Source organism: Cicer arietinum, chromosome 3, assembly GCF_000331145.2.
Source record: "Cicer arietinum cultivar CDC Frontier isolate Library 1 chromosome 3, Cicar.CDCFrontier_v2.0, whole genome shotgun sequence".
Classification (NCBI taxonomy): domain Eukaryota; kingdom Viridiplantae; phylum Streptophyta; class Magnoliopsida; order Fabales; family Fabaceae; genus Cicer; species Cicer arietinum.
The window spans coordinates 11,899,354-11,909,857 of record NC_021162.2 but is presented as its reverse complement, the minus strand read 5'-3'; the positions used below and the strand labels follow the sequence as shown (position 1 = coordinate 11,909,857).

At 34.7% G+C, this 10,504-nt stretch overlaps 1 protein-coding gene across 1 annotated transcript; it reads right to left on the bottom strand.

The window, feature by feature from the left end:
- Positions 1-6,754: 6,754 nt before the first annotated feature.
- LOC140919653 (uncharacterized) lies at positions 6,755-9,718 on the bottom strand. The gene is made up of 5 exons (XM_073366255.1): positions 9,467-9,718; positions 8,743-8,806; positions 7,624-7,950; positions 7,274-7,557; positions 6,755-6,937 (listed from the first exon to the last, which is right to left on the bottom strand). Exons 1-5 carry the CDS (start codon positions 9,716-9,718, stop codon positions 6,755-6,757), a joined length of 1,110 nt encoding a protein of 369 aa, XP_073222356.1.
- Between the last annotated feature and the right edge of the window lie 786 nt (positions 9,719-10,504).

Here is a 10,504-nt window from a genome sequence, read left to right as displayed (position 1 = left end):
ATCTTTCGATTCAGCAATAGCAGTTATTTTGGGCTGCCATTCTCTTGTTAAACACCTCATGATCTTTCCAATCTGTTGTTCATTCTCCACCTATTTTCCCAGGGCATGAAGGTTGTTTATAACATGTGTAAACCTAGTCTGTAGATCACTTATTGATTCATCTTTCTTCATGCTAAACAATTCGTATTCATGCATGAGTGTATTTACACGAGCTCTTTTCACATATGTGGTGCCTTCATGTGTTTCTTGAAGAATGTCCCACATTTCCTTTGCTGATTTACAGTTTGATACCCTAAAGAATTCTTCTGCACACAAAGCAGATGTTTTAATATTCTTAGCTTTAGCATTATAACCTACCTTCTTTTTATCATCCTCAGACCATTCGGATCCGGGCTTGGGAATCATCAAGTCATTAGTTCCAGCAATTTTAGGTATGTAGGGTCCATTTTCAACAGCATCTAGAATATCAATACCACTGGCTTCCAGAAATATCAGCATCCTATGTTTCCAATACATGTATGCGGTTCCATTGAAGGCTGGGGGCCTTGCAAGTGAAGCACCTTCTCCGAGAAAATCAATTGAGGCCATGTTCCTTTTATGAGTTTTACCTCTAAAAAAGTCAGGCTCTGGTGCCAATTCTTGATTATTATGACCTCGTAATAACAGAATATGACAGTCGTTATCAAATTAAAACAATATAGAGAATCAAATAAGTCTAGCATACAATTTAGATCGAACATACAATCATATGATGCAAGATTTATTCAGATTCATACACAGCGGATGTATAGCATAGCATACAAGATTAACAATTAAAAGTAAAAGGATAAGGGATAGAATGCACCAAGGTTTATCCTGGTTCAGTTGTCAATAAGACAACCTACATCCAGTCCTGACAATCCAACTGGATTTCAGCTTTTTCTTCAATAGAAAGAATTGAGACTTGTTTACAGATTGTCTAGTTTCATCGAAAACTATCTATCTAATTCAATCTCTTTCCTATTGCTTAACCCCTTGATCCTTGCAGTCACTCGGCAGACTCACACAAGATCAAGTCCAGCTCCTTCTTGATGATCTCTACATCAACGAAGATCACCACCAATTTTCGTACTGGATTTTTCACAGTTGTTTCTTTTTACAAAAATTTGTTTACAGAAAGAAATAAAAGAAGTACATAATGTGTCTTCAATCTTGATCAATGTATCTCACACAATAATCTGGTTGTTCATTTGAGTGTTTATGAGATCATTGTCTTTTTCTCTCAAGAATTCTTTTTCAGCTCTCTAATTGATTATGAATAATCTTTGATCTTGATCTGAAAAAGCAATATCAGAATGTTATCAAAATGTTCTTAAGAGTTCTTCAGTGTTCTTAAGTATATTCAAGTGTTTCCAAAAGTTATTTCATGTGTTAATGAGAAAAAGATTGAAGACTGTTTATATAGTTTCTGAAAAGCAACTAATAAATCGATTTACCAATCGATTCATTAAAGTGACTACCAGTTGTTTAGTTCAATCGATTTCCCAATCGATTGATACCAAACTTAACATGATTGAAATTCTCACAATAGATTGTCCAATCGATTGTGTTTGTCACAGGTCATGTTACTTTTGGAATATTATTTATGCAATCGATTTGTCAATCGATTATCCTAGTAAATGGATTGTCCCTGTGACTTACCCAATCGATTTCCCAATCGATTTGTTTCAATTAGTTTTTACTTTGTGATGTGCACAATCGATGTGCCAATCGATTAGCATGCAAATCAGGTTGCCACTGACTTGCACAATTTTTATTTCTGATTGTGCCAGTCGATTGCCTAGTCGATTGTGTAACCACAAACAGTATGTTTCCTTACAACCCTTTTACGAAATCGATTTCCTAATCGATTTACTCAGTAGATTTGATGATTTCTTGAGTTCCAAGCAATTGTCTCAAGTATGTAGGGCTGAGTTGTTGTTCCTGAAATCTTGCTCAGTTAAAATGTTAGATTTATCATATGATGTATGAATATTCTATGTTTGTTAATTATGTCAAAATTAGGATTAAGAGGACTAAAGTCCAACAGAAAATCGCTCAAATAGTCCAGATGGAATCGAGGACCGGGAGACCTTTGTAGCATTCTTCTCCAAAATTTATAATTGTGTTTTGGGTTATGTGTTCGATTTTAAACACTAGCCATCTTCTGTTCCAAAATAATGGCTTTCGGTCCATTTTTGTCAGGTGGTACAAACATCGCCCGAAAAGTCTAGATGAAATCGAGGACCGGGAGACCCTTATAGCATTCTTCACCTAAATTTATAACTGTGTATCAGGTTTCAGGTCAGATTTCAAACACTAGTCATCGTTTGGTCCGAAAATACATATTTCGGTTCGTTTTTGTCTGGTGGTTCGAAAATCGCCAGAAAAGTCCAAATGAAATCGAGGTCTCGGAGACGCTTAGATCATTATGTAAGAACAGAGGTGCACCTAAGAGGGGGGGGGGTGAATTAGGTGTTTAGAAATTTTCTTGTTTTTAGAGATTTAATGATCGATTTTTCTGATTTAAGATAATGGATGAGCAAGATAAATGGCAGAAAAAAATTGAACACAAAGATATTATCCTGGTTCCCCTTATGACCAAGGGTACATCCAGTCCCCTTGCACACTACAAGAGATTTTTCACTATTGTTAGAAAATGTACAAATCCCACCCTAGGATTTCTGCTATAAACTTCTAACAAAAACTTTTAAGATAGCACACCACTATCTTAGATTAGACTACTTTAAGAAAGTACTACTTTCTTTTACAAACAATGTAGTTTGATTTGGAATAAGAATAAGAATGCTATAATGATTTCAATCCAATATTATTTCAAGTGTACTTTGAGAACCTTTCTCAATGATATGAAAATGTAACACAAGTACTAGAAATAAGAAAAATAACTTTGGGAAAAATTCAGAAATTTCTTCAAAGTTGTTCAAGGTTTGGTAGAAGGATTGTGTGTCCATTAATCTGAAACTATGGGGTATTTATACTCCATAGACACCACTTCAGATAGGTGGCCATTGTTCCATGAGTTTTGATGAACAAATGCAATGATCTAGAGCCATTTCAGATTTGAAAAATTGCATTGTTTCCAGGTGTATTTGAATACAACATGTATGTATTCGGATACACCTCTTATAAAGTTCAGATGTATTCAAAATTTTCATCTTGTATTCGAATACAAAGGTCATGTAGTCGAATACAAATAAGTGCATTTTGCTATTGACTTGCTATTTGTATTGGACTACATCAGGTTGTAGTCGAATACAAATGTGTAGTCTGAGCTACTAACTTAGCACTTGTATTCGACTACAACACCTCGTAGTCGAATACAGATGTTAAGCTTTTTCTACTGACTTAGCATCTGTATTTGAATACGATATGTTGTATTCGAATACGACATTGCTTTCTGTCAAAAACATTGATTTTAAGCATTGTTTAATGTAATGAAAATCCTTTTTATGCATATGCAAAGATGAATGGTTCTCATGTACTTTTTGAACTATTTATTGTATCATATACCTTTACATTTATTTAAACATTTAATATGTTTGATTAGTTGACATATGCTATTTGGACTTCTTTTTGAGCTTTGTTGCTTTGATCACAATTCTTGGTCTTTGTCTTCATAAAAAACATGCGTTTTACAATCTCCCCCTTTTTGATTATGAAAAAAATTGTTGTTTGGAGAGACTTCATCTTTAAAAAGTTGCTCCCCCGTAATTCATGCATACTTCATTTTTTTTAAAATGTTGAAGACCTACAAAGGTTTTAAGAACAACAATATACCAAAAATTCTCCCCCTTTTGACATGATCAAAAAGAAGGAAAAATATAGAAACAAACAATTTCAAGCATATACATACTAATAAAGTGAAAATATCACACAAGGTAAACAAAGGAGGATTACATAATTTAGAATGGAATCATGTTCAACTTAATACATCACAAAAGAAAGATATAGTCAAGAAGTTTTAACGATAACAACATAAAGCATTTACACAAACAAAAAAACTACAACAAATATATTCCTAGTATTGAACTACATGTCAACATCTGGTGGGAGGTGAAGATGGTCAATCTTGGCAGATAAACTACTAAGGTCATGAGCAATGTTTCATGGTTGTGAGCAATATTAGTTTCGATGGTTTGAAAGTGGGTGTTGATGGAGGTGGTCATGTTTTGGAATTAGGTAGTGATGAATGTCTATAAGGAATCCATCTTGTCCATGACCATGCAATTTGACACCTGATCATCATCTGATGCGGTGTCCTCTATGAACATAAGCCTGCTGTTGTTCATTCCATATGATCTTCATACTCGGAAGCACACTCAAGTCAAGCAGATTGTCCTTGGTTTGTGTGTACATCACTTCGCTAGAAAAATCTACTTTGAAGTGATCCAAAATTCTAGTGACTTCCTTGGCATAAGGTAAGCCAACCGCGTCTTTTGAAGCAAACATCACAGAGCGGACAAAGTAAGCCCAGTTGAGCGGACATCCTTCGCACACGAAGTACATAATCTGAAGTTCAAATTTTGTGATCTGAGAGTAATTTCCAGCCTTAGGAACTAGAATGTAACTCAAAAAGTATTGCAGGAGCCTATAGTCAACGGTGAGATTCCCAATTCCGTACCGTTGCCGAACAAATTCGGAACCAGCTTGTGTCCTTTTTCGTTCCATGGTTGCTTTGTTAAAGCGACAAAACGCAACATATGCATCATATTTTGTAACACCCACCCATTCACACATATTTCGGGGTATAATTTTATGTCCCTCAAATGGAAGCTGCAAGATTTCTCCAATAATGGGAGTGTCTAACTCAATGTATTTACCCTTAACCTGAGACACTAGCTTAGATCCGTCTTTCGTGGGATTACAGTTGTAACCTATGAATTCCTCTAAGTGTTTAGCTTTGAGTAACTCATGAAATTTAAAAGCTGAAAAGGAATCAAGAGTACCATATTTCGGAGTAATGAGCCTTTTGTCGGAGTAGTGGGTGCGGAACCAATCAATTTCTTCTGGTGAGTGAAGCAAGCGAGACAAATCGGCCACATTATCATTTATAGCCCTCCTCTTTGAAGGACCCACATCGGCATGCTTGGTTCTTGATCCTCTTTTGCGAGCATCCATGGTTTTAACGAAGATTCACAAATTTTGTGAGAAAAAATGGGGGTTTCACAAATTCACAGATTTGGAGATGAGAAATTGTGAGGTTTGAAGGTTACTTTGAGTGGGGAATGATCTTAGATGCAAGGTGGGTTGATTGGGTAACTTGATGGAAATAAGATTGGACGAGATTTTGGAAGAGAGGACGAAGCCCACGGCTGCATTCGAATACTGAGTTTGTAAAAATAACCTAAAATGCGAAGATGCTTTTATAAGTGGGGAAAATCACGAAACTGTATTCGACTACAACCCTATTGTATTCGAATGCAGATTGTTCTAGGAACGTGTATTTGACTACACATGGGTTGTATTCGAATACGAGAATTTCTAGAAACATGTATCGAATACAATCACTCTGTATTCGACTACATTATCGAGTTTTTGCTTAAAAACAAATTTTTCCACAAAATTTACAACATGTAAGGCACATATTCATATATTAAGAAAAGATAAACATCAAGAATTAATTCTAACAACTTATCAAGAGGAAAATTTTGATCTTGAAGAGAGATGACAAACTATACGTACCTTGCAATTTTAGAGATCGTTTTCATTTAAAATGCCAAGTTCTCTTCGTATCTTGTAAAAAGAGTCTTTAGGTAGAGGCTTTGTGAAGATCTCTACTAATTGATTATGTGTATCCACAAAAGTTACTTCAACATTGCCTTTGAGAACACGATCTCGCAGAAAGTGATGACGTATATCAATGTGTTTAGTCCGAGAGTGCATGATTGGATTCTTTGAGATATTTATTGCACTAGTGTTGTCACATCTTAGTGGAATGCATCCGAGATCAAGTCCATAGTCATATAATTGTTGTTTGAGCTAGAGAATCTGTGCGTAACAACTTCATGCTGCTATGTATTCCGCTTCAGAGTGCTAAGGGAAACACAAGCTTGCTTTTTACAGGACCATGATACTAATGCATTACCTAAGATATGGCGAGTGCCGCTTGTGCTTTTACGATCCGTTTTGCATCCATCATAATCAGAATCCGAATAGCCAACGAGACTACATATGCTACCCTTTGGATACCATAGGCCTACATTGGTTGTTCCTATCAAATATTTCATAATTCTTTTTACTGCTACAAGATGCGATTCTTTGGGATCTGTCTGAAATCTTGCACACAAGCAAACACTAAACATAATATCTGGTCGGCTGGCTGTTAGATATAATAAAGATCCAATAATACCTCGATATTTTGATATGTCTATTGAAATACCGAATTCATCTTTGTCAACATAGGTTCTGTAGCCCATAGGAGTTGCACTTTCTTTGCTGTTTTCCGTCTCAAATCTTTTTAACAATTCTTTACAATACTTTGCTTGATTTATGAATATGCCATTCTTGAGTTGCTTGATGTGGAGTCCAAGAAAATAATTTAACATTCCCATCATTGACATTTCAAATTCTCCTTGCATCATTAGTGAGAATTCTATACATATCTCGTTATTGGTTGATCCAAATATGATATCATCAAGTAGATTTGAACCAGTAAGGTGTAATTGTTAGTTCTTTTAATAAATAATGTCTTGTCTACCTTACCTTTTTCAAACCCTCATTCACATAAGAAGTTACTTAGACTATCATACCAAGCTATTGGTGCTTCTTTTAACCCGTAAAGAGCTTTCTTTAATTTGAAAACATGTGAAGGATTCTTGAAGTCTTCAAAGTCGGGTGGCTGTTTGACATAGACTTCTTCATTAATGTATCCAATGAGAAAAGCACTCTTGACATCCATCTGAAATAATTCAAAATTCATAGAACAAGCATAAGCGAGTAATAACCGAATTGCTTCTAACCTTGCTACCGGAGCAAATGTTTCATCAAAGTCAATCCCTTCTTCTTGATTGTATCCTTGAGCAACTAATCTTGCCTTGTTTCGAACAACTATACCATTTTCATCTAGTTTATTTTTAAACACCCATTTAGTACCAATGATGTGTTTATTTCCAGGATTAGGAACAAGTTCCCATACTTTGCTTCTTTCAAATTGGTTTAGTTCTTCTTGCATTGCAAGTATCCATTGATCATTTTTAAGTGCTTCACCAATCTTGGAGGGTTCTATTTGTGAAACGAATGCCATATTCAAGCAAGCATCTTGTAGTTTTAGCCTTGTTGTAACTCCTTTGTTGATATCACCTATAATATTGTCAAGTGGGTGATCTCTATGGGTTCTCCATTCCTTAGGAAGATTAGCATCTTGCTTTTCAACGTTGACTTCATTTTCTTGAATTGGTTGATCATCTTGATTTTCTTTGCTTGTATCATTACTTACATCATCATCATCATCATAAGAAGTATTTTTGTCCTCTTTCAAGGGGTTAGTTTCCTCAAAAGATACATGCATTGATTCTTCGACTAATAAAGTTCTCTTATTGAAAATTCTAAAAGCTTTACTAGATAATGAGTAACCAATAAAGATACCTTCATCGGCTTTCTCATCGAATTTTCCAAGGTTATCCTTTCCATTGTTTAGTACGAAACACTTACATCCGAAAATGTGGAAGTGAGAGATGTTGGGCTTTCTTCCTTTGTATAGTTCATAAGGAGATTTCTTAAGAATTGGCTGAATTATTACTTGGTTGGATACATAACATGTTGAGTTTACGACATCTGCCCAAAAATATTTTGGTAGACTTGAGTCGCTTAGCATGGTCCTTGCAAGTTCTACCAAAGATCTGTTGTTTCTCTGAACAACCCAATTTTGTTGAGGTGTTCTTGGTGCAGAAAAATTATGGAAAATTCCATTCTCTTCATAAAATTCCTCAAAAGATGCATTTTAAAATTCTCCTCTATGATCACTTCTAATTGATACAATTTTGGTTGATAGTTCATTTTGGACTAGTTTGGCATAGTTTTTAAATGCTTTGAAAGCTTCATTTTTATGTGCCAAAAATAAGGTCCAAGTGAACCTTGAGTAATCATCAACAATTACTAGTCCATATAAATTTCCACCAAGACTTTTGGTTCTTGATGGACCAAACAAGTCCATATGTATTAATTGAAGTGGTCTTGAAGTTGATATAACATTCTTTGGTTTGAAACAAGTCTTTGTTTGGTTACCTTTTTGACAATCATCACACAATTTATCCTTTATAAATTTCAACTTTGGTAAGCCTACAACAAGGTCATGCTTGACTAACTTGTTTAAATGATCCATATGGATATGTGCAATCCTTTTATGCCATAGCCATGCATCATTGTTGTCAGTTACCAAAAGATATTTCATTTTTAAGGATAAATCATCAAGATTAAGTATAAAGATACTTTTGAAGCGCTTACCGAAAAACTGAGTTTCATTTGTAGCTTCATTTTGGATGATGCATTCATTTTTGTTGAAGGCTATTTTGTATCCTTTGTCGCAAAGCTGGCTAATGCTTATGAGATTATGTTTTAAACCTTCAACATATAAAACATATTCAATCGAAGGAGATGGGGTTGTACCAACTTTTCCAATGCCTAAATTTTTTCCTTTGTTGTTGTCTCCATAGACCACATAACCTTTCGATTCAAGAGTTCAAGCTGAAAATTTTGTTTTATCACCCGTCATATGTTTAGAGCATCCACTATCCAAGTACCACATATTTGAGGTACTTTGCTTGCATATCTACAAAAATCAAAATCAAGTTTTATTAGGTACCCAATGTGCTTTGGGTTCTTGATGGTTAGTACCTTTCTTTACCCACACATAATGCCCTTGTGGAACACTAAAGTTTCTAACGTGGCAGGCATTGGGTGTATGACCATTAATGCCACAATAAGAACAAGTAGAAGTAAATCTATTTTTATGAGATTTGTTTCGAATAATTTTCTGTTTATAATGATGATCTTTTTGCATAATTATAACCTTTTCTTGATTGAGTTAATTACTCGCTTTAACAAAAATGGTTTTATTCAAGCTTGGTTGATCAAATTTTGAGTATCCAATACCCATTTTTTCATTTGAGTATCTTTTCATATTTAAAATGTTTTCCAATCCCATTTGTCCCTTTTTGTATTGCTCAATTACTATATTTAATTGAACAACTTTGAAAGAGAGAGAATCACACTTATTGCATGTAAAATTCTATTTTATTTTTTCAGAATCCTTCTCCATAGTGTCAAATTTTTCTTGAAGAGTTGAAATTTTCTTCTTTTAGATTGACACTAATTTGAACAGATTTTTACATTCGATAAGTAGTTTTTTAATGGCATTTTGAGCATCATTATATTTTATAGTTAACTCACTATTAGTTTTATCATGATGAGGGGAGTTTATGTTACTAACCTCTTCTTCGTCATCGGATTGATGTGATGCCATTAATGCAACATTCGCGCATTCGTCACTTTCTGTTTCCGAAGATGAACTCACTTCGTTGTCTTCCCATGCTATGTAAGCCTTCTTGAAGTCTTTCTTTTTTATGGTATTTTTCTTGATAATATTGGGACATTCTGCCTTTATGTGTCCTTGCTTACCACATTCAAAGCAAGTGAAGTTTTGGCTTGAGGTAGAACTATCCTTCTTTCTGAAACTTTTCATTTTGAATGTTTTATCGTTTTTAAGAAACTTACCAAATTTTTTAACAAGGAAGGTGATATTTTCATCTTCATCTGAATTTTTGTCCTTGATTTGTTCTTTTGATTCAACCTTTAAAGCAATGTTTTTGGTCTTTTTTTCTTGACTTTCATTCTGTTCTAACCTTCCAAGTTCGAGTTCGTGTTCTTGGAGTTTTCCAAACAATGCAGAAAGAGACATTTTGGATAGGTTTTTCTTTTCGGAGATTGCTATCACTTTTGGTTGTCAGGCCCTTGTTAATGATCTTAATACTTTTAAATTTAATTCATCGTTGGTGAATATTCTTCCGAGTGCTGACAACTAGTTGGTGAAGTGGGAGAACCTTTTTTGTAAGTCTAAGATAGACTCTACGGGCAGCATTCGAAATAATTCGTATTCTTTAGATAATGTATTGAGTTTAGATCTTTATACCTCAATCGTCCCTTCATGAGTTAATTCAAGCGTATCCCATATTTCTTTGGCCGTTTTGCAGTGAGATACACGAAAGAACTCATCTATTCCAAGTGTTGATTGTAGCATATTTTTAGCCTTTTTATTGAACAACACTTTTCTTTTATCATCGTCAGTCCCTGAAGTTTTTATCTTTGTTTCTTCTTTATTGTTGATGACCGTTGTTGGAATGTAAGGACCATTTTCTACAACATCCCATATGTCATCTCCTTGTGCTTCAAGATACGCTTGCATGCTTATCTACCAAAAGTCATAGTGCTCTCGAACGAAGCATGGTGGTTTGTTTCTACTACCTACATC